The sequence below is a fragment of the Homarus americanus genome, unplaced genomic scaffold (genome assembly GCF_018991925.1).
Source record: "Homarus americanus isolate GMGI-L3 unplaced genomic scaffold, GMGI_Hamer_2.0 scaffold32583, whole genome shotgun sequence".
Classification (NCBI taxonomy): Eukaryota; Metazoa; Arthropoda; class Malacostraca; order Decapoda; family Nephropidae; genus Homarus; species Homarus americanus.
In genome coordinates this window covers 25,152,853-25,177,962 of record NW_024713129.1, presented here as the reverse complement: position 1 = coordinate 25,177,962, position 25,110 = coordinate 25,152,853, and the positions used below count along the sequence as shown (strand labels likewise).

Genomic DNA, 25,110 nt, shown 5'->3' with positions numbered 1-25,110 from the left:
TCAGCAAACGGTGGTGAACATGTTCCAGCTGGAGGAGCACATATACCTAGTATACCCCGACAGGCTGACTGGGTGGCTCGAGATCGCGCAGTTCCCCAGCGGCAGATCCTCTGGTAGGATTATGGCTCAGCTTAGATGCTACTTCACCAGGTGGGGTGTGTTCGAGCAGACATCCACAGACGGTGGCACTAACCTGGTCAGCAAAGAAATGATGGAATTCTTCCGGAAGAGGAGTGTTGCTGTTTGTCTGTCTTCCGTGCAGTACTTCCTGTCCAATGGCAGGGCAGAAGCCACGGTGAAGACTGCGAAGAGGATGCTCCGTAACAACACTGGGGCTAAAGGGAGTCTCAATGACAACAAGGTGTCTCTCGCCTTTCTCCAGTATCTCAACACTCCCCTGCGTGGTGTGGACAAGTCCCCAGCCGAGTCGGCAACAGGCTGCCATTTCCGTGATGGTGTCCCCACAGCCAAACAGAATTTCAAATCGACAGGCATTGGAGACAGACACTCCGCAAACGAGAACTCCAAATGGCTCAAGACCACGAGTAGGTTCTTCAACAGCGTCTGGGTGTCATCCGCCATTGCCACCCCATGGGGCCTGGTAGCTGTGTCCGGGTCCAGAATGAGCTCACTAAAGCCTGGGACAGATCAGGCACTGTCACAAGGCCCTCCAGAACCATCAATATGCCGTGCGGCAAGATGGTAGTGGCCGTATCTCGCTCAGGACCTGTGGCCACCTGAGGGACATGGCCGGTCCATGCCCTGGCCACCCACCCCGTCAGGTTCTGCTGGTTCTCCACCACCGTCACCTGTACCACCACCTCCACAGCAGCCCAAGTTATGTGTCCACGGAAACACATAACAATGCCTCAATGGCTTTCAGACTTTGTTTAGTGTATTGCTTCCTGTTTTTATGTATGCCGCTGTGGTGTGCTCCGTGTCATGGCATCTCCACATTAAAGTTCTCAGCCGCTACATGGTGTTTCTCCTTTTCTTCAAGAAAACACCTAACAGGACTCAATTCTTTTATAAAAAAATGTAAGACATGAATGGAACTGTATCACAGTCAAGACTCTGGAATTTTCCACTCTTCTTTGGGGAAAATTTTCCTGAATCTAAGTGATGCACCATGCATGGAGCTGCATTTATTTATGCAAACACCACTGTACACATACAATATATTGCTAATACTGTCAACAAAATAATGTACTGTATACTACTGTCTACTGTACTACTATACACGTACAGTATATACTGTACTCACCGGCAAATGCTCCTGTCTGGAACCTAGGGTAGGCAGACACTGTCCACTCAGCTGAATGTAATACTTAACTGTAATCACATCTTAACACTTCCAATGGAGGTTGGGTGGGGGATTAGTGGGTCATGTTACTGACCTGGCTTGGTGTAATGTCAAGTCACCCATTGTTGGGATGGAAGATTAGTGGGTCTCCTGCCCTGAAAATGTCTTGAATAAAGACAAAAGCTAAGGTTCTCGAGAGTAAAGGACTGGGACATAGGAATAGAAATCCCTTACCAGACTAATCAGGATCTTAATAAAGGAAAGTCAAGGACCATGGTTTTCTGAGGAATAACAAACAACCGTTTGAGATTGACATCTCTTTACAGTGGTCCCTCGGTTAACGAGCGCCTCGGTTAACGAGATTTCGGTTAACGAGTTACCTCCCATAAGATTCTTAAATTCGGTTAATGAGCAACCCCTCGGTTAACGAGTTTCTTACAAGCCGACCTCAACAAGTTTTGGCTTGCACTGGGCGGTCAACCAGCTGTAGTATTAGTCCGCCAATAATGTACATTAATCGGTTCTAGGGCTTAAATTCCTTACTATTTTAGCAAATATCAAGAAGTTTATACTATTCAATAATTTTAAAAGTTTAATATTAAATTTCTTAGTCATTTTAACAATTATTGAACATAATTGAAGGTAAAGTGACTAGTTTAATGCGCGGCATCCAGCCTCTCAACACACCAGACAGGCGTTAGTCTCTCTCTGTTTTCACTGGAGGTAACATCTTGCTTGAGACTCTTCAACTAAACGCTTTTTTTCTGTGTTTCCAAGCAATTTATTGGTCATTTTGAAATTTATTTTACATATTGACAATATATAGCTCAGTGCAGTGTTATTTTAAAGAAAATATTCTTTATTTACAACAAGTTTAACTTTAAAAAGCATGGGGCCTAAGAGATCAAGAAAAGCGATTTCAATCCAAACCAAGCAGGAAATCATAAAAAAACATGAACATGGCATTAGAACAAATGCGCAGAAAGGCAAATTTAAAGAAGTGAAAGTTTGAGACAAATCTACCAGAGTGTTTAAAAGTAGATCCCTAATTGCAGAAACTTAGAGGTTACTTCTCATCTGGATTAGGGAAAAACAGATGAAAGGTGATTCAGTTTCTACTGAATTCATTTGTGAAAGAGCCAGGGAGATATACAGATCAACCTGGTTCTTCAGGCACAGAATTTGAAGAATTTTGGGCCAGCAAAGGCTGGTTCAAAAAATTTAAGAAAAGAAGTGACATTTCAGTGTTGTTAGGCATGGTGAAGCTGCTAGTGCTGATAAAGAAGGGGCAGCAAAGTTTTTAGATGAATTTAAAAAACTGATGGAAGAAGAAAATTATCTTCCACAGCAAGTGTTCAATGTGGACAAAACTGGGCTGTTCTGGAAAAAGATGCCCAAAAGAACATTCATCACCAGAGATGAAGCCTCTTTACCTGGGCATAAACCCATGAAAGACCGTCTCACTCTATTGCTTGGTGCCAATGCTTCAGGGGATTTCCGACTGAAGCCTATGCTTGTGTACCACTCTGAAAACCCCAGGGTGTTCAAGCAACAGAAAGTGGTAAGAACAAAGCTTGGTGTTTATTGGAAGTCTAACCGTAAGGCATGGGTGACAAGACAGCTCTTTAATGAATGGGCTGTTGATGCGTTTTGCTCTTCTGTCAAGAGCTACCTAACCACCAATAAACTCCCTTTAAAGGCTCTTCTCCTCATGGATAATGCTCCTGGTCATGGCCCTGACCTTGCCAGAAATATGGAGTGTCAATTTGACTTTGTGAAAGTGTTGTTTTTGTCTCCAAACACTACATCAATCATACAGCCAATGGACCAGAATGTGATCAGCAACTTCAAGAAGTTGTACATGAAGAAAATGTTTAGGAGGTGTCATCAGGCAACTTCCAATGATCCTGAACTAACATTGAAACATTTCTGGAAGACACAATTCAACATCATGGAGGCTGTAAAATTGATTGTGTCATCATGGCAAGAAGTCTCCACTAGATCCCTCAATTCTTCATGGAAAGCACTGTGGCCATCAGTATTCCACGATTTTGAGGGATTTGAGGAAGAAACAGAGTTGGACCAGGAGATTGTGTCCATTGGTCAGTCATTGGGCCTTGAAGTGGAGGAGGAGGATGTGGAAGAGCTTGTGATGTCTCATGAGGAAGAACTTACTCCTTATGACTTGAAGCAACTGGATGAGATGTAACAGGTAGAGGCTGACAGTGGTGAGGAGGAAATTGAAAGTGATGACCATATGGCAGCTAAACAGTTGAAAGATGTGATTTACCACTGGGAGAAGTTCAGGGAACTGGCTTCAAAGTACCCAGAAGTGGAAAAAACTGAACTAACTTTGTGTCATGTTGAGGACTCAGTGGTCTCCTTCTTTAAACATAAGTTAATGGTGAGGAGGACAGGTGCCCCACAGACCACGACACTTTCTTCAGTAAAAGCCAGAGGGAACAAGATGCTATCCCTCAGCCTTCCACTTCAAGAAGGAGAGAAGATGTTCATGGTGGAGAATCTGTCAGTCCAGAGGTTCCTGACATTTTCATGGAAGATGACTCACCTTCCAAGAAGCAGTAAAATGCATCTCCTCCACCTCCACTTCCTTCTCTCCCTTCTCCTCCTCCACCTCCCACTTCAAATTCACATCATCATCATCATCCAGGAGCCTTCTACATACACACCTCAAAGTAAGTGAACTTTTCTACCTTTTTTGTTAAATTTAGGCAATTTTCGGTGAGCTGGAACCAATTACCCAAAAACCCATTGAAACAATGGTTTCGGTTAACGAGATTTTTGGTTAACGAGCAACCTGCTGGAACGGATTGTGCTCGTTAACCGAGGGACCACTGTACAGGGTACTATAAAAAATATAACAAAACTCTGACACCACTCAACAAACCTCAAATAACAATTACGGGAGACAAATAATTAATGCAGTCAACAGTTAATGGAGTCAAACAATTAATGGACGCAAACAATTAATGGGAGCAAACAATTAATGGGAGTCAACAACTGATAGAATCAAACAATAAAAGGGAGTCAGTAATTAAAGGAATCAAACAACAACAAAATCAAACAATGAACAGATATTTCCTTCGGCAGTGGCCCTGGGGGTGGTCCAGACAGGCTTCCTCACTCGAGTGACAGCGGCCGATGTCTTGATACAGTAGACGAAACACCGGGGCACAGACGGTGGAGAGGAGCTGGCAGCCGTGGCGGTTGCGGTAGTGGTTTCGGGTAGGTATCCAGAGATTAACAGACGAATTGTGAAGGTCTTGGAAAGCAGCCCACGAGTCCAGGACCTATGATGAGATCACAGCCAGAATTTGACGAATAGCGGGGTAGATAGATAGTGACTGTATGGCGGCTGGGGTGAATCTGCCTGTGACACAGGTAGCCGCTGCCGTTCTCACCTCTTTCCAACCCCCCAAGTGTTGGTCGCACCAGCAAACGAGAGAGTTAGCAGCGGTAACGAGCAGAAAGATCGTTTCCGCCCTTACATCCAGTGTTTCCCACTTACTAAATGTATAGTATACATAAGTGTAATCACTGTTTGCATTCTTAACACTGCATTCTTGGCTGATTTTGTTCTGGTACAGTTATGTACAATGCACAACACAAATTGTGCACAAAAACAGCAGCAACTGAAGGAACAACCTTCTACAATGGAAGCAGAATATGAACTAAGCAATCGAAGCAGCTAAGCCACCTACGTGCTTGGTACGTTGGGATGCGTTGGAGCATGATGCTATCTCTCAGAACTCCCAGATAATTTATTCCCAGAAAATATTTCCTGTTTTCAACTACGAAAACTTGCACAAACCAGCATTGAGAGAATGTTTATGGAAAATTTCTGAGTCAATTTTAATTCTGGATATTGGAGAGTACCGGCTAATGGGGAGCTACTGTGTGAGGCTCTAATGAAATGGAGAAGGGTTCAGGTTGTTTACTAAGTCCGGCATAGCACCACTGACCTTTAAAGCCAGGGGAGTTGAGGTAAGGGAAGAGAGGTGGTGGCTTTACCCAGGGTGGGAATACAACATTGCCATGCCACGAGTCAGGGAGATGTGCGTAGACACTTTGTGTTGACAACTCCCTGCCGAGTTTTCAAATTGTATGACTTTCCTTTCATCATAATCTTCTGCTTCCGTACCTGTTGACATTCTCTACGAGGTAGTGGTGCAGAAGAAGTGGAGATTGACTTGCCAGATCGTCCAAGGTGCTGCATGGATTTCCCAGGCACTGCATAAGGTCGTTCCATCATCTCGTCGCCAATTGATATTTACATACCTAAAACAGATGATAAAATCTTTGTGTGATCCTTGAATTCTGTAGAATACTAATTATATCATTATCCCAGCCTCCTTGTCAATTTTTGGAGGTAATAGAAACACTGGGATGCGTTGCCGGATCTTCATTCTACGGTGGCTAATAAGCAAGTGATCTGTGTACAAAAGAAGGCTTTAAGGCAGGCCTATACATGCTGACCTAAACAAAAATGAAGGGAGTGGCTCATGGCACGCTGTTCAAAAGATACATAAATAAATACAGTACAGACACTCTCCGGGTTACAGAATACTCAGTTTACAGAACTTTGAGGACACAGAATGCCTCCTATAAGTTCCATTGTGGGGTATGTTATGTTTGGTTCACACTCAGGATGGGATGGAGAAAGGAAACTCACAATGTGCTCTCTGTATACATGTTGTATTGGATGTACAATGCAGCTTGGTGCTGGGAAGTGGCAGCATGGTTACAAGCGTGATGTAGAGAGAGCTGGTTGGTGAGGGTGGTCAGAGGAGGACCAGCTTGTGGGTCGCCATGCTCGCCGGCGGGAGCGAGGGCCAGGCAGCGGCGGAGGAGGTGGTGTAGCTTGCTGCGGCTGTAGCTAGAAGAAGAGGGAGGGCACCACGAGGTCAGGTCTTAAATAGCGGGGGTAGGTGTGGCTTAGTAGTTGACCGTCATGTAAGGCGGCGCTGGTTGACCTAGACCACGAGGCATACACTGGAGAATTCGTGGGGTCGGCTACTCAGCGACAGTGTTTGTAGGGGAGAAATCCACTACAATACTCCCCCCCCCCCTTCCCTCCAGGTGGTGTAGGAGACTTGTTGTCTGCAGGGTTGCATGGCACATGTGAGGCAGAACGGGCGGTGCATGCCACATGTGAGCCATAATGGCGATGGCGTGGATGAGCCGCCCGCTAGAGGAGACAACTGTCTAGATACACACTATCTGTGGGAGTACAGAGGCAGAAAAAGGCTGTGTGGAGGCGATGAATGTTGTGCTTCCCTCATGGCAGGTACAGAGTCGTCAGATGCGCCTGCTGGGGTGTGTGGGCCTGAGTCAGGAGCAGGGGCTGTGTCAGCAGAAGTGAATGAGGGCTCATGACAGCAGCTGGGTCCATGACAGCAGCAGTGTGCAGGACAGTAGCAGGGAGTACCTGAGGGAGAAAAGAGGGGTGTGTGCGTCCGCACTCAGGCGTATGAGCCGCGTCGGGAGCAGGGGCTGCATCAGGAGGAGAGGCAGGGGGTACTGCTGGGCCGGGGGCGGCGTCTGAGGCAAGACGGGTGTGCTGGGGTCGGTAGGACGTGGTGCTTGGGGCAGGAAGAGGAGCTGGTGTCTGCTTAGAGAAGCAGTGCTGCTCTAGGGTGTCTAACCTGCGGTGTAGAGACAGTAGCTGTAGAGCCGATGAGAGGTGCCTCTGTGTGGATAAGCCAGTCTTCCATGTTGCTTGAAGACTGGGAGCGTGATCGGTTTCTTCTCCATGCTGTGTGACTGCGAATCTCCGGGGGTCACCATTTATGGGGTATGTTATTTTTGGTTCACACTCAGGATGGGATGGAGAAAGGAAACTCACAATGTGCTCTCTGTATACATGTTGTATTGGATGTACAATGCAGCTTGGTGCTGGGAAGTGGCAGCGTGGTTACAAGCGTGATGTAGAGAGAGCTGGTTGGTGAGGGTGCTCAGAGGAGGACCAGCTTGTGGGTCGCCATGCTCGCCGGCGGGAGCGAGGGCTGCCAGGCAGCGGCGGAGGAGGTGGTGTAGCTTGCTGCGGCTGTAGCTAGAAGAAGAGGGAGGGCACCACGAGGTCAGGTCTTAAATAGCGGGGGTAGGCGTGGCTTAGTAGTTGACCTCCGCCATGTAAGGCGGCGCTGGTTGAACTAGACCACGAGGCATACACTGGGGAATTTGTGGGGTCGGCTACTCAGCGACAAACAGCGTTTGTAGGGAAGAAATCCACTACACCATTACAAAAATTTTCGGGTTGCTCAGGAGTTTATTATCACGGAAGGTAACTAGTATGGCGTAACAACACTATTTGCAGAGGATTATGCATAAGGCGGCTGAGCACATCCACTTGTGAAACGTCATCTGTGATTCAGTACAGGGTACAGCACATATTTTCTTTATGGAAGAGTCATTTTTGGTTTACAGAAAATTCTGCTTACAGATAGGGTCCAGGAAAGGAACATTTCCATAAATCGGGGAGTGTCTGTACAATGTAATATAAAACATATTTAAGAAAAATATTGGAAAATAATTATTGTTCTTGTTTTTTCCTTCCAGACTGGTGTCACATATCAAAGACCAACAGTTGGACATTAAAGAAGCATTTGATTATCACCTCTACCACAATGCACAGCTGCTGATACATGATCCTCATTGTCTTGTAAGAAATATCATTATTATTACATACTACTAATCTTTGTTATTTTAATTATTTTATTAAGAGTTTTATTATTGTTACTTTATCATCTTTGCCCTTTTTCATCTTACTAGCCAGTCAGGCAGTCAGCAATCTTTTCTGTTAGATGCATTGTTGGCAAGTATTAGGCAAGTATGGGCTCTTAAATGTACACAAATCTAAAAGGATATCGCAACCCTCGGATTCGATGGAAATCAGAATGATCCAGTATGTACAGACAAATGTATCTGTTGGGTTGGTACCTCTTGTCTATATAGTAAGACCTCCCTCCTCCCCAAGTCGGATTATAGGGGGCTCAAACTAGTCCGACTTATGTGAACATCCTCCCCCCCTTTCGTTATTTAGACCACCATTTAGCTGAAAAATCACAACAAAACCAAATTAAAGTTAGCAATACTTATTACCATGCACTTACATTGCAGCAGATGAATTTTGAGATTGTTGTAGTTGACAAATCTTGAGTTAGAGGACAAAGGGGGGGGGGCTGCTTAAAATTACTTTACTGTAGTTTCACTTGTACAGTTTAGTTTCACTTATATTTATCTGCACAGTTACATTTAAAATTAACATTTATTTCTTGGTTTAATCACTGTCGGAATTGAGGATGCGAGGTGGGGGGGTTACCACCAATCCTGACTCTGAGGTGTAGGGGGTGTACCAACGGTAAGGAGGCGTATCATATGTCCCAACGGGATGAAGAAACTGCACTATTTGAGACTGAATGTGAGAAAGACCTAACTGTGTATATTGACAATGAGCTGAAGTTCTCGGGCCATTGCGCGAAGAAGGTAAATCAGGCAAATAAATTATTGGGTCTTATAAGAAGGTTGTTCAGATATCTAGACGGTCCGTCCCTCGTAACGATCTTCAACAGTGAAGTGCTTCCCATCTGTAGTACTGTCACCCCGTCTGGTCCCCGAGATATGCTAGGGACTGTCAGTTGGTTAAAAATGTTCAAAGGAGGGCCACCAGACTGGTGCCTGCACTTTGGTACCTCAATTACCTGAGAGATTGGAGCGCTTGAACTTGCCTAGCTTATGCTACAGACGGGCAAGGGGCGACCTAATTGAGCTGTATAAGCATCTCAAGGGGCACTACTCAGTCGAGTGTCCTTACTTGGAGCTGGCGGACTCTCGCCCCACAAGAGGTCACAGCTCAAGATTGAAGAAGCCACAGGTCCAGAAAACTGTGAGGGCAAACTTATTCGGAGTGAGAGTTGACCAACACTGGAGCAGGTTCAGGTACATTCAGGAGCTGGTGCATGCCCAGTACTTGCCAACAATGCGCACAGAGACGTGATCGATCACCCAAGCGGCTAACGAGCTGATTAGTGGTGAAGAGAATAAAAGAAAAAGATAACTCTAGATTGCCAGTACGACTGGCAGGTCAGCCTCCGGAAGGATCATTAAGACTAGCAGACTCGCTAAAGTTCGCCTGAAAAGGCTGAACCTGCTATTGAGGACATGAATAAAATAGAGTTATGAAGAGAAAACTTAACTCTGGCCTGAATGCTAAGAGTAATCATAAAACTCAGGGAGGAGGGAAAATCACATCCCACATGGCGGACGCCCCAAATGTTTCGTGAATGAACATGAGAAGGGGGAGGAGGAGGATGGAATGGCCACATCTACCATGGTAACTGATCACAACACTTGCACAGTAATAGTTGGGGCTAAAAAAAAAAAATATAGTGAAGACGAGCCCGGAATGTCTAAAAACAAACGGCATTCACTAAGTGACTTTAAAACAGAGAATTATTAGTCACTAGATTTTGTCTTTCTGGGGAGAAGACGATCCACGGCTGCCATGACTGACCAAACTGTATAAAAAACTAACCCCAAACACAAAATCTGAGTGACATCACGAAAACTAAAGTCACTCAAATGTCTAACCGTGATAAGATGTATAATTTCCAAAGGCAAATTCCTTGTGGCACTTAATATTCCAGCTATCACAACACAGAATAGTGGAGCCTTCTATGTGTGTCTTTAGTACTGAGTTGCCAGGCAAGAAAGATGGCAGCAGTGATGTGTGTGCTTGCGGGTGCCGGAGGGGGTTTTGAGAATTGCAATTAAATGCCAGGTAGCGACGTGTCCTCCTAATATTACATATTTAAGTAATAATTGGATGTTTTAATTGCCTGTATGTTGGCCTGGCGAGTTAATGCAGGGCATATATATATGCAGGTATAAAGCTAGATGTCACATTCTGGATTGAACAAAAAGCCGTTTTTTTCTAAAAACCAGTTTTTGTGATATAGCTCAGAATGCGACGCACAGCATGTTACCTAGGTATGTTAATTCCTAGCTAACTCACCAGACCAACATACAGGCAATTAAAACATCTAATAATTACTTAATAAGTAACATTAGGAGGACACGTTGTTACCTGGCATTTAATTGCAATTCTCAAAACACCCCCCATCATACGCATCACGACCTTCATCTCTTGTCTTAGAGCGAGCAGTAAACAAAAGTCAACTCTCGAGGGGTGGAGATGGGTTGGTTATCGGCGTCGCATTCTGAGCTATATCACAAAAACTGGTTTTTAGAAGAAAACGGCCTTTTGTTCAAGTCAGAATGCGACACACAGCATGAATACCCGAGCAGGAGGTGGAGAGGGAGGTGACTTTGCATACAAGGCTCCGCTGACTTAGGTCCAGATTATGTTATAAACCGTTTTAGAATATTTCCAAAATTAGGAACATTTACCGGAAGGTAAAATGTTAATTTTCTCAAAAAGGATACTCACTTTATTCTGATGAGGAAGAAGGTCCTGGTTGTGGGGATTGACCAGGTGGGGGAGGGGACCCCAGCACCACCACATGTGAAGCATCTTTCAGAGATAAATGAAGATAGCTGTCTTTGAAAGCTTTTGAAGATCTCCAAAAGCCCATTTCCTTGATCTGACTGAGACTCATATGCTGCAGAAAGGCCACAGACCCTGCATATTTCCTAGTGTCATGTGCAGAAAATTTCTTGCCAGGGTCTGCTTGATTTATTAATTGAGATAAGGATTTTGTCATTTGACTAGGAGATAATTTCTTACCATCCCTTGATGAGAAAACATAAGGGCCTCTATTAGGGAATCTGGTTAACCATTCCTGAAGATTTTTAACTGGACACAATATGCGAGGAACCCTTGTTTCATCCATTAGACATTTTATCCTAATAGGTTGAGCTTGGAACTCTTCCCTTTCATTTTTTCTTAGGATCTCCGTAGGAAAAATGATAACATCCTCATCAGAAAATACCAATAATGATGGATTATTTGAAATTGAAATCAGTTCACTGATTCTCATACCTGTTGCTATTGCTAGAAGGAAGGCTGCCTTCTGGAGTAATTTATCCCTGTTCAGATTTATGTAATTAGGCCCCATAAGAAGATTAGTAACTTTTTCCAGAGACCAAGGTGGGATTCTCTTGGGGTGAGGAGGTCTCTGAATCAAAAAGGACGATCTTAGCGTTTGATAAATCCTTGGGTTCAAAGTAATATTAAAACCCCAAGCCAGAGGGTCAACCATTGCTGATTTATAAGATGCAATTGTCGTTCCTTGAAGGCCTTTAACTCTGAACAGAAATTCAAACACAACTGTTTCCAATAATGATTCTGGAGTTGTTAACTTGATAAATTGTTGGAAAAGATTCCAAGCTTTCTCATATTGCATAGAAGTTTGGGGTCTATGACCTGCTAATACTTGGTTAGCTATATTGGGATTACCCAACAACCTATTTAAACTTTTTTTGAGAAACCCCAAGCATGACATGCCAAGGATATCTCGAACTGAGAATGTAGTACTGTACCTGGTCTAGACATCCTTGTTGCAGTTGTAGTGGATTCGGGCACCAGTCCAGCAGATCTATCTGTGGAGTTCCAAACTTCTTCACTAGACTCTTGAACTCCGATACCTTTAGGGACCATTCTGTTTCTGTCGATACTGGCCGGAGACGGGACAGCGCATCTGCCCAATTGTTTTGTACTCCCGGTATATAAGTTGCTTTGAGGTAAAAGGGGCCAAGACCTTGTTGACCCTTGATGATTGAGACAAAACACTGCCGTTTTGTTGTCCATGGCAAACAGGATTGTCATATTTTGTAAATTTGGGTTTGCCAACAAAAAGAATAGGACCACTGCTAATTCTTTTATATTTATGTGTTTGTCCCAAAGGAAGTTTCTCCACTTCCCTTGACTGAATTCCCCTTTTGAGGAATGGTATCCCCATCCACACACCTGTTTGAAGCGGAACCCACGGAGAGGGACCGATTAGATTGTCCAACTTTGTCCACCATAACAGATGATTCTTTATATGAATAGGGAGAGAAGAAGCAACATTTTTGTTTCTGTGAAGCAACTTCGAGCCCAGATGAGAAAGTTGCTTTTTCCTTAACTTTCCCAATGGAACCACTATTGTGGCAAAATTCAACAGACCCCGAAGTTTCTCCCAATCGTGCCAAGAAACCTTGTGCTTTACACAAAAGGCTTCTACTTTGTTTATCAAATCTTTTACTTTTGTTCCTGGGAAAGACTGACTGCTGATTTGTATCCCACTGGAGACCTAACCAATTCAACTTTTGACATGGTATTAAATTTGATTTGACTTGGTTTATCTTTAAACCAAGGTTTTGAAATAGTACTCGTGTACGTTGGGTTGCCCTTTGACATTCTTCGAAAGAGTTTCCCATTATCAGCCAATCGTCTAGATATGCAAAGGTTCTTATGCCCTCCTTCGCAAGGATCTTTCTGGGAATGTTCGCCAGTTTTGTAAAGACTTTTCGCACAATTGTCATGCTGAATGGCATCACTGTTAATTGATAACTTACATTCCCTACTTTGAACACCAGAAATTTTTTTTACCTGGGAGCAACAGGAACGTGATAATAGGCATCTTCGAGATCCACTTTTGAGATCCAAGCATAGGGCGGAAGTAGATGCCCCAGATGGTCGTATGTGAGCATCTTGAAACTTCTTTTGATAATAAATTTGTTTAGGACTGAAAGATCCAAAATCCACCTTAATTTGTCGCTGCCTTTCTTGGGGACTGGGAATAGGCGAGACATGAAGCATTTCTCTGACTGTAACAGTTCTATGACACCTCTGTTTAGTAGTTGAATTACAAATCCTGTAAGTAAGGGGGTTGGTTTTTACCCTTTTTTGGAAACGCTAGGGGAGGGCGCCTCAACCAAGTCTATGTAAGACCCCCTTTGATTGTCTTGTAAGTCCATATGGAAGAAGTCCAACTGTTCTCCCAACCCCCTAGACGACCCAGCTGTCTGGCTTCATTGGAAGAGAGTAGTTGCTGAAGTGGTGGAATAAGGTCTCCTTCCGCTTCTGAACAAACGGCCACCTCTATTACGTCTTTGATTATTTCCTCCTCTAAAATTTCCCCTAGGTTGTTAACTGAACCGAGCAGCTGGTCCTGTTCCCCTGTAAAACTTTCCTCTCCTAGGTTTCTGAAAGGTCTGAGGACTCCTGGGGACATTAATATTAATAGTATTCTCAAATGATCATCTATATTTAACCAATGATTGTTCATCAAACAAAGCAGGAGAAAGAGGAGAAAATCGTAGCACCAAATAAGCGCTACCACTTGAAGCATTTTTGGTGGCTTGTTTCCTTAGCTGGACTTTCAGTCTTAGGGCTTTCAACAGATGATCTAAAAATGAGTTGTACAGGGACTATGGGATTTCTTGTAAAGCAGCAGCGAAACATTAGTCCACTTCTGAATTTTCTTCATAGTCCAGCACAAACTTAGTTAATAACTGACACATCATAATTGCAGACCAAATATCTGCTGCCAATTTCCTAATTTTAAATTCTTCAAGCAGCAGTGCAGGGGCAACTGGTTTCAAATTTTTTTCATATCTTATATCAACATATTTTGAAGCTGACAAATATTGGGAAAGATCATATAAGGAACTCTTTTCGTCATTAAATTGGAACTTCAAAAAACTAAACTTGTGAGCATTCCTGTCTGTGAGAATGAATGTTAAGTCTTTCAATAAATTAGCCCAGACTTCGTCTATTTCAGAGATCATCGTTGGGCAAATATCAGGCCAAGAAAGTGTAGTATCACCTTCCAAAAACAAAGAATGATGACCCAAAGTTGCATGTCCTTCCTGTCTCTTTGTAGTTGCTGAGATATCAAGAAGCTTAGAGACATTTTCATAAAATATTTTGAATAAGGAATCCACAGATTCAGATGTAGTAGAAAACAAAGAAGACTTAGATCTTACCAATGTTATCCAAGGCCTGTTGGGATCATCCTTACACTCAATGTTATCCAGCAGCTGCGTGGCAGTTGACAGCAGCCTGTTTCCACTCATAGTAACCAACACTTTTGCCCCAGGTGGAAGTGGTTGCCAAGATGTGGATAGGATGAAGTCAGTCTCAACAGGTTCTTCCTGCTCAACAGACTGGATACTATGATTATAACCAGCCTCATCGTCCTGATCCTGGAATCCACTGAAATCAGACTGAGTAGATAGAGGTTTTTGTAGACTTCCCATTGCCCCATTGTCTGGAGGGTCCAATAACTTATTTTTCTTAGCAGCAGCAGTCTTGTCTAAGTGGGGATTAAGTCTTTTACCTAACACCAATAAACCTAAACTTTCTGCCAACTTGGGATCTTTCCATTGTTGTACATTCAAAAATTTACTCTTCAAGGCCTTATTCCACCTATTTTTAATTTGTATTTGCAATAAATCTTTCTTATCACCTGTAGCTTGATGAAATTGAAAAATTTGATCATAACAAACTGCACAATCCATTGGTGAAAATAGGTTATTTGAGACACAGCTGCTCTATATTTTTTATAATTACATGTAGTATGGCTCCCTTGGGTCTTGGGTGAAACTATTATGACTGAATTCAAATTCTCTACTGACATACAATTCCTTGTATGTAGTGCCTGAGCTGAACTTTCTAGTCCTTGTAGCTCATCACTCAATACTATCTCCTCAGGGACAGTTCCATAGTCTCCTCCATCATCTATGGGCCCGGACTCCTGTCCTTCATCTTCCAGATGCACAACACTCGTCTAATCTAGGAGGACACCATGAGTCACATTTTACCATAAAAATATAAGGGAGAAAGCATTTTCTCCCAAACTTAATCTATATGACTCATAATTGTTATATTATTAGTAAGTTACTTCATTAAGATCTCTTATTGTTATATAAGTCACTCGTTTGACAATTATAAACAATTAACTCACCATGACGTATCTCTCTCCCAACTCTTATCTCAAGTATCCCTTAGCTCAATGAAATTTTTTTTTTACATAAAATAATTTCATTTAGAACATTTTATTTAGAGTGATCATCCAGATCTTTATTTGTTGCCAATCAGGGGCACAGACATTATCCCCCAAGTAATAACTTAAGCAAAAATTCCTACATGCGCACTATCACCCGGCAGGGTTGACAGTGCTGAGCTGCTAACATAGCGCTCTATTGGCAACAGCGTTCACTATTACTCTAGCAATATTTATTGGGTTGAGAATTCCACCCTGAATTGTTCTCAAATAACCCATATAAGGATGTAAAGTCCATTTCAAAATAACTCTAGATTGCTAAGAAGACCAGAAGGTCAACATTCCGGAAGGAACGCTAAGTCTAGCAGCCTCGCTAAAGTTTGCCTGGAAAGGCTGAACCCGATACTGAGGACATCAATAAAATAAAGTTATGAAGAGAAAAACTCAACTCTGGCCTTTATGCTGAGAGCAATTAGAAAACCGAGGGCGGAAGCCCAAAGGTTTTTTGTGAACGAACATAAGAGAAGGAAGAGAGACAGTCATGGCATTCATACGAGCACGTGAATAATTGGGACAAAGAAAACCGTAAACAGTATACATATATATGTATATATAAATAGATATATTCACATATTCTCTTTCAGTGAAGACGAGCCCGGGAGGGCGCAGCAACATTCACCGAGTGACTTAAGGCAAGGAATAGTCACAGCGATCTAAACGACTTCACAAAGAAGACGTGTTGTGGTCGCCATGATGCTGACCAGAGATCGTATAAGAAATTGTCCCAAATACAATAATTGAGACATAACAAAATAAAAGTCTCTCTACTTCATCACTGTGCTAATAAGTACAAATACCGTATATAAAATCCTTGTGGAGCTTAGTATTTCAGCAATTACAACACAAATTCGCAGAGCTCTCCTTTGTGTCTATTTGCAGCTGAATCGCCAGGCAAGAGATGGAGGTCGTGATGCGTATGGTGGGGGGTGAAGGAGGGGGTTTTGAGAATTACAAATAAATGCCAGGTAGCGACGTGTCCTCCTAATATTACTTATTAAGTAATTCTTGGATGTTTTAATTGCCTGTATGTTGGCCTGGCGAGTTAGCTAGGAATTAACATACCTAGGTAACATGCTGAGCGTCGCATTCCGACTTGAAGAAAAACATAATTTTTCATTGTCCGTATATAAACCATGCATTTACCTATCATAACATAATAAGAAACTTTGTATCATTACTAGAGTGAATGAAATAATATTCCCACAAACAACAATTGTCAACTCTGTTTATGTTTCCCACCTCCTCGGGCACCTGTGTCCCAGCAACTGACGGGTCAAGCAGTGCCCACAGGCCTAAAATACTTTTTGCTCTGGCTTGGGAATGTTTCTAAGGGAAACTTCTAGGAGGCTTCTTAGCCCAGAACCCAAAAAACTTTTGTCCGGATGTTCCGAAATCCGGATTTCCCGGGTCCGGATCTTCGAGGGTTTACTGTATACCTGTCCACTACTGACTTGCACATCCAGTGACCCATTCATCCACCAATTTGCCAGTCCACCAATTTGTATTATGTCCCTTCCCAGCCATGCAGTAGCACCACAAGTCCGACTCCTCACTCCACAGTGGCCTTGCCTGTCCTGAAGACCAAATGTGTACTATTTCTATATTGTAGGTTACTTAACTAAACTATGATTCTCCACACATTACATATGATTATTTTATTTTTCAAAATAAACTTTAAAGTTAGTATTAAAATTTGTGTATGTGTCAAGATAATATGATAAAAAAATCTTGGTGCAGAGCATTACTATAAACTAGAGGAAAAATCAGACAGATTTGACTTCAAATGTTACATGTTGCAGACAAATTGGAAATATCTGTCAGTGGGCATGTGATATACTTCCCTGCTATTAGTATGACCAAGGTACATCCTCCTTTGTTTTAGAACATCCCAGAATTCATTTCTTTGACTTCTCCTGTAGCCAATAGAGATTATCCCATTAGATTTTTAATTTCTTTTAATAAATTGTCATCAGCTGCAATGGCATCAAGCTTATCAATAATGCAATTTACAATCTACATTGGCTTGTTTGGGCATACAAGACTTGAAATAAAATATGTTCTTTTTTAAGCTGTATGTTAAGTTGCAGGTAAGAGATTTTGTTCTTTTGATAAAAAAATTCTGCCAGTACCATGCCCAGTGTATTGTATGATAATAAACATGTAATTTTCCACCATTTTGTTAAAGGAAGGAAGAAATTCTTATCTTCCTTGTGGGAAAAGTCATTCTGAGAATTTTTTCTTTTCACTTCATTCAGGTTGAAGAATATGTGAGTGGAGGCATTTGGATGAGAGTGAATAAAGGATTGTGGCAAGAAGAATTAAAGGAATGGATAAGAAGTCCCCAGCACTGTGTGATATACTTACGCACAGAACATTCTACAGCCATGGAAATCATGCAGTGTAAGATTTCCTAAAGTAGCTACTATGTATAGAGAGCAGTCTTAATATGATGTTTGCTATGTTCTGCTCTTTCATTAATTGATGACACACACACACACACACACACACACACAGTATATACATAATACAGTATGTCATGTATGTTTTATATTACAAAGTATTCACTCTTGCATCTTTTGAAGACCTTGCTAAGCACCGCATATTTTGTTTAGGTCAGCATGTGTGGGTCTGCCTTAATGCTTTCTGTGTGCGCTACACACTTGGTTACCAACTGTTTCAGAAAAAAGTTGCAGCAACGCAACCCAGTAATTCTTTCACCTCCGAAATTAAACAGTAAATCTTCTGGGTCCAAGATCACACAGATATATTATCATCTCTCTCAGGTATGTGACATTCACTAGTACAGGAGGGTCCCTAAGTTATGTACACCCATACTGTTAGGTGTTTTCTTGAAGGGAGGAAGAAACACCGTGTAGCAGCCGAGAACTTTAATGTAGAGATGCTTACTTCAAGCCTGACAGGAAGTAACTGGCGGCTGGCGTGCAGACTGCAGACTCTCCGCTACCAGGGGTTGCCAGGTAGCGCCAACATAACAATAATGTCTACATCTTATACATACTTATTCAGGTGATTTCATTGTATTCATGATAAAAGTCTGGCTCAACTTATAAAGTTCTCTAGTACTACGAATGCAACAATACTTTGTTCAGTGGCGCACCTCTGCCACGCATCTGGTGGTTCCGAGTCATGGCAACAACAACAAACAGTCTGTTAGCCATCACAATTTTATGTTTGTTTCTCTTTATCTATTTACTCTTTCATGCTCAATTTTACAAACTCTCATCTTGACCAGGAAATGTAGGAGTTGTGGAAGTTAAAATCTGTACCCCAAGAAGTATTAGACCTGTACTTTTTAGACAAATTTGGACATAATTAAGACGAGTGAGAAAGGTGAGCCTCCATTCCAAATTGGTCGGTCACTACAGTTGACCAACCACTTTGATTGGCACAACTTTTTTTTTTTCCACTTATCAGCTTACTAGCCATTCGGGTGGTTGGTTTATCTATTCTTAGTACAGGAAGAAACTGGAGGCCGGGAAACCTGTGATGTTTACAGGAGTCACACTGGATAATACCTTTCTCACATTTGTCCGGGCCAAGACTCAAACCTTTGACATTTTGGTGAGAGATATATTCATTACTACTCTACCACCATTACCTCCTTAAAGACAATTGTTACTAAGCAAAGGATGGGTGTTATTGTAGAGATGGAGAAACTGTTGACAGTGTAGAAAGAGAATCAGTGTCAGCATAGTGTGCTTCTCATCTTAGTATTGATTCATCTTAGTATTGATTCAGGAAAAAGCCCAAATTCTCTACAGGAATTTGAAGGAGAAACAGAGGGAAAGTGCAGTGCCAGCACCAGTGTCACTGCTTGTGCTAATAAAACTGAGGCACTTGTTGCCAGATGCAGGTGATTCAATAGGTTTAGAGCCAGGGCAAATGTACACAAGGTAAGAAAAGTATCTTTACAATTTTTGTGCAAAACAAAATGACACCATGAATGAAGATTTTGTTATATAGTCCCATGAGGCATAATGAACTAATTTTATATTTTTAATAAAATAACTCAATTAGGCCAACCATAATAGGTAAGAAATGTCTCACAATCAAACCTACCAACCCTAGCGAGACAACAGGATTGTTCAGTTCCAAATTTATCTGACCCCTCCTGAAAGATATTTTTTTTACAGTGATACATACTGTAACATAAAAGTGATTGGTGAAGCTGCTAGTGTTAATGATGATGCAACAAATAATTTTAGATGGAGGGTATAGTGACAAGCAGATATATAATGTTGATGAAACAAGGTTGTTTTAGGAACAAAATACTACAGTGGAGTCTGCATTTACGCAGTCAATTGAACCCGTGGAGGCCCACGTAAAACGAGAAATGCATAAATGAAATAACAGAACCTATGGGATTAATTGAAATAGAGACTGGGCCGACCCCCCAAACTCCACTTTTTCCGACACAATATGGACCTTGTAGTCAAAATAACATCTTAATTTTATGATGGTATGCACACATAATTAATAATTAAGAGAAATATCAATAATATTAGGTTTATTAACACTTACGTTAGTAGAAAAGCTGGGTCGGCACACATGGATGGCGGCTGGTTCCGAGGCAGAGGGCAGATTAGTTGCCCTCCGGTGAATCAATTTCACTTTCACTACTCGCAGAGGTTTGCAGGGCCTCCCAGACAAACCTCTCACAGGCTGGCTGTGGTTGTGGTGGGTTGCGGACGAGGAAGTCCTCAATACTACGTTGACGACTAGCATTGATGTTGTCGAGATAGGTCTGGATATATGGCTCCATAAATTTCATCAGATGGTTAATCGACACTTCATACCGATGCTTGTCTGGGTCATTGTTAAGGATGAGCTTAAGTTTCTCCCCCAACTCGATGATTTCCTTCACATTATCATGGCTTGGTCCAGGTAATTCAATGATTTTCTCTGGTGGTGGAGGTCCCGCGGAAGCCATTGTGAGTTGTGAGGGGATTAGCGGGCACAAGAGAGAACTGTATACGCGGACTGAGAACAATGAGGCAGGCCCTGCTAGGTCAGTGACTTCTACCCTCTGGTGGCATGGCACGTCATGTTACATTAGACCAATCACAGCTAGCGGCGGAGGGAATGCATGGGTGGTAAGGACGCGTCGCCCAATCACAGTCCGATACGTCATATGACATCACCGATAACACAACCTTACCCGCGCCGCTTGTGGTCGCCTGAGCTGCTTGAATCCAAAATGGCGCGGCGCGTCTGGACCCTCCAGCGACTCGCCGCGTAAATGACCAAATTTACCGCGTAATTAGAGCATTTCGATTCTGGCAAGGCACCGCTTAAATGACCAAACGCATTAACCAAACCCGCGTAAATCCAGACTCGACTGTACTGTACTTTATTGTACTTATATCTTGAGGTAAGAGAAGTCCATGCCAGATCTTAAGGCTGACATAGAGAAACTTACTGTGATACTTGGTTACAATGCAGCTGGTGACTAGGAAAATGCAGCCACTATTTGTTTACCATGCAGAAAATTCCTGTTCCATCCCATGGACCAAGATTTTATTGCTTCATTTAAGGCCTATACAGTGGTCCCTCGATTAACGAACACAATTGGTTCTTCAGAGTCAGTTGTTAACCGAAAATTTCGTTAACTGAATCTATTATTTCAATGGGATATTGGGTAATTGGTTCCACTCACAGAAAAAGTATATTGTACATTCGCAACAAAAAGTATCGGTGCATACTGTAGTGTGAACAATTTGAGACCAGTGATGATAGGTATTGGGAAAGGCGAGTTGTTCAAGCCGTATGTTGGCAGCCCTGATTGTCAGTCATATGGCAACACCTACTAGAGGGGGGGGGGGTTATGAGGATACACTTACCAACCTTCCCGACATATCACAATGTATACGTATCGTTTCGGAACTCGTCGCTCTCACCCTACACCGATACTTTTTGGTGCGAGTGGACATACAAAGTACTGTATACCAGTAATGGAATTAACAAAACATTAAATATAAACTAAATACAGTACTGTACAGTATAGTCTGGATTTACGCTGTTTTTGTTTACGCGTTTGGTCATTTACGCGGTGCCTTGCCAGAATGAAATGTTTTAATGACGCGGTTTTTTTCATCATTTACGCAGCAAGCAGCTGGAGAGGTCCAAACAGCCGCGCCATTTTTTACTTACGCAGTCCATTCTTGACCATGTATGTATGTATGTATGTATGTATGTAATATATATACAGTCAACCCTCACTTTACGCGGTTAATGTAACCCACAGGGTACCGCGGAAAGTGAGAAACGCGTAAAGTGAATAACATAACATATGGGATTAAATGAAATAGAGACCAGCTGTCCCCCAAACTCCACTTTTTCCGACACAATACCTATGTTCTAGTAAAAATAACATCTTAATTTTATGATGGTACATGCACACAATTAATACTTAAGAGAAATAGAGAAATACAGTCGCCAAGTTAATGTCCATTCAAATAATGGACTCGACTCCCTCCCCCTCTTCTCACAGTACACTCGCTGGCTCTTCCCTCTGAGAAATTTTGGGGGGAAAACCAGGTATAGTAATAAATAATTCCTCAAACTAAAGTTAGGATAATATAATTGACATTGCTGGATTCCTTGTAAGACCAGGAATATTTTGAATATAAATGTCATATATTTTTCACAAAAGATAACATATTTACTCAGAGTAAACATTACATCTAAAATTTGTATGTCTAATGCAAAATCTATGATGTATATATTCAAAATGATCATCAAATTGTAAGAATTCCAGCAATGTAAATTATATTCTGGCCGGGTAATTTGTATGAATTTTATGAGCTAAAACAAATATCTTCAGTTAATAAAAAAAAAAAATATTCTTCAGACACTATCTGTCAATCAAATTACCCCACCTTGCCTTCCCCCCTCTTCCAACAGAGCCAGATGATCAGTCCGTCACAACCCTCCCCCCCCACCTCCCACCAACCCTCCCTTCAAGAGAAAGGGTGGGTGAAAAAACTAGATTTTAACATTTAGTATTAAATATTACCTCAGATTAAAGTTAGGATAATATAATTGACATTGCTGGATTCCTTGTAAGACCAGGAATATTTTGAATATAAATGTCATATATTTTGCACAAAAGATAACATATTTACTCAGCAAACATTATATCTAAAAATTTTATGTCTAATGCAAAATATATGATGTTTATATTCAAAATGATCATCAAATTGTAAGAATTCCAGCAATGTAAATTATATTCTGGCCGGGTAATTTGTATGAATTTTATGAGCTAAAATAAAAATCCAGTTAATAAAAATAAATAAATATTCTTCACACATGCCAGGTGGTCAGTCGCCGGTCCCACCCTCCCCCCCACCAACCGTCCCTACCAGATAAATGTGTGGGAATACCAGACTGTTTACCTTTTTAGTAATAAATAATAATCAGACTAAAGTTAGGATAATATAATTGACATTGCTGGATTCCTTGTAAGACCAGGAATATTTTGAATATAAATGTCATATATTTTGCACAAAAGATAACATATTTACTGAGAGTAAACATTATATCTAAAATTTGTATGTCTAATGCAAAATCTATGATGTTTATATTCAAAATGATCATCAAATTGTAAGAATTCCAGCAATGTAAATTATATTCTGGCCAGATAATTTGTATGAATTTTATGAGCTAAATAAAAAAATTATACTTCACCCGGTAAAGGGTACACCCAATCACGAATGAGCATCCTGGCTCCTAAGTATGGGCATCGGAAACGCCGGAATGGGACCGCCGTAGTGAGGTTGACTGTATATATATATATATATATATATATATATATATATATATATATATATATATATATATATATATATATATATATATATATATATATATATATATATATATATATATATATATATATATATATATATATATATATATATATATATATATATATATATATATATATATATATATATATATATATAGTTATAGTCATGCGCGGTTAATGTCCAACCGAACAACGCCCGATCGCATATACGTCCGTGCCCCCGCCCCCCCAAAAAAAAATCTGTGACGCCTGCTGAACCACCACTCCACGACCCCCTGACGGAGACACAAAACATGTAGCTATGCTTTTTTTTATTTGGTTCCCCATCATACGAGTCCGTTTTCTCTCACATCAGGACGCCTGAGTCCTCCGATTTCTCTCTTAATCTTATAATGCACCAGAGACTTCAATATTCTTAGTAATGCCACAGAATTTGAAATTGCAACCCCAATTGCAACTGAGGTTGCAATTGTTGAGGCAACTAGATATGTCTGATTACAGCAAATGTGCTATTGTCAATTTGTAGGTGAAAGATTTTATCCTCAATACATGTAGGTTAACATTACACATGGAGGCAAATGCTTAAAAAGAGCCTAAGGAAGGAAGCATATTCCTTTAACACAATTATCTGACCAGTATGGGGAGGATCATCGTCTCCGTCAGGGGGTCGTGGAGCAGGTCCTCACAGGCTGCACGGAAGTTTTTTTGGGTGGGGGGGGGCAATTTGATGTATATGTATCGGACGTTCGTCGGACGCTAGCGACGATGACTGTATATATATATATATATATATATATATATATATATATATATATATATATATATATATATATATATATATATATATATATATATATATATATATATATATATATATATATGTATATATATGTGTGTGTGTGTACAATACAGTATTCTCATTTAAGAGGTTTTTTACGCATTTCTACATTTACGAGGTGCATGTACTCTTTTACGCGGAGAGCGGCTGGCGGTCATCTCGCGCCTCGCCATTTTTTAATTCAAACCTCCCGTCATCACGCCATGTTGGGTAAGCGGCACGAGTATGTTGCACAGTGTATGTCTTTGTTGCGTTATCGGTGACGTCATATGAAGTATCGGACTGTGATTGGGCCAAGTATCCTTACCTCCATCCCCGCTAGCTGTGATTGGTTTAATGTAATATGAAGTGCCCTGCCGCGGGAGCAATGAAGCCCGTTGACCTACCGGCGTCAGTTACACCCCTCCCGGCTACACCATGTACAGTATATCGATATCTATTGTTCCATAAGAATGGCTGCCACCGGACCACCACCACCACAGAAAAACCTTGCATTACCTGGACCCAGCCTCCCTAAGCCAAAGAAGATACAACGTGCCCTAAGCTACGAGGTGAAGTACAAGATCATCCAAGAGTTGGAGAAAGGAACAAGACAGGTTGATTTGGCGTGCCAGCATGGTGTGAACGAATCTACGATTCGGACGATCAAGGAGGGTGCAGCCAAGATAAAAGAACACATGAACATCACAAAGTCTACAGGTGCTTCAATGATCAAGTATTGCCACATCAAGGTGCTTCTCAAGACGAGAAGTTACCTGTGAGCTACTTGATTCGTCAGGCAAGACGGAACATGGCGGTCGACACGCGCTCAGTTCAGGAGTACGCACTTGAGCTGTACGCAGCAGTGTCACTTAAGATGGGAATTGCATAGCCCCAACCCTTCAATGCTTTCTCTGGGTGGTTGCAGAGGCTTAAGAAGAGTAACAAGATCATCAACATTAACATTGGTGGTGAAGAAGCGAGTGCTGACCGTGTTGCGGCTAGGGATTTTCCTCCATTCTTACGTGAGATTATGGAGGAAGGACGATACACCGACGACCAGGTGTTCAACATGGAAAGATCCGGTCTCTTTTGGAAAAAGCTACCTTCCAAGATCTTCGTTGTCTAGTCT

At 41.7% G+C, this 25,110-nt stretch overlaps 1 protein-coding gene across 1 annotated transcript in view; it reads left to right on the top strand.

Annotated features, from left to right (window-relative positions):
* Positions 1-25,110, top strand: part of LOC121869635 — a 416,339-nt gene that overhangs the window by 246,583 nt on the left and 144,646 nt on the right. The window contains exons 39-40 of the mRNA XM_042371146.1: positions 7,883-7,985; positions 17,589-17,733. Of these exons, the coding sequence (XP_042227080.1) occupies positions 7,883-7,985; positions 17,589-17,733 (248 nt within the window). The remainder of the gene's footprint in view (positions 1-7,882; positions 7,986-17,588; positions 17,734-25,110) is intronic.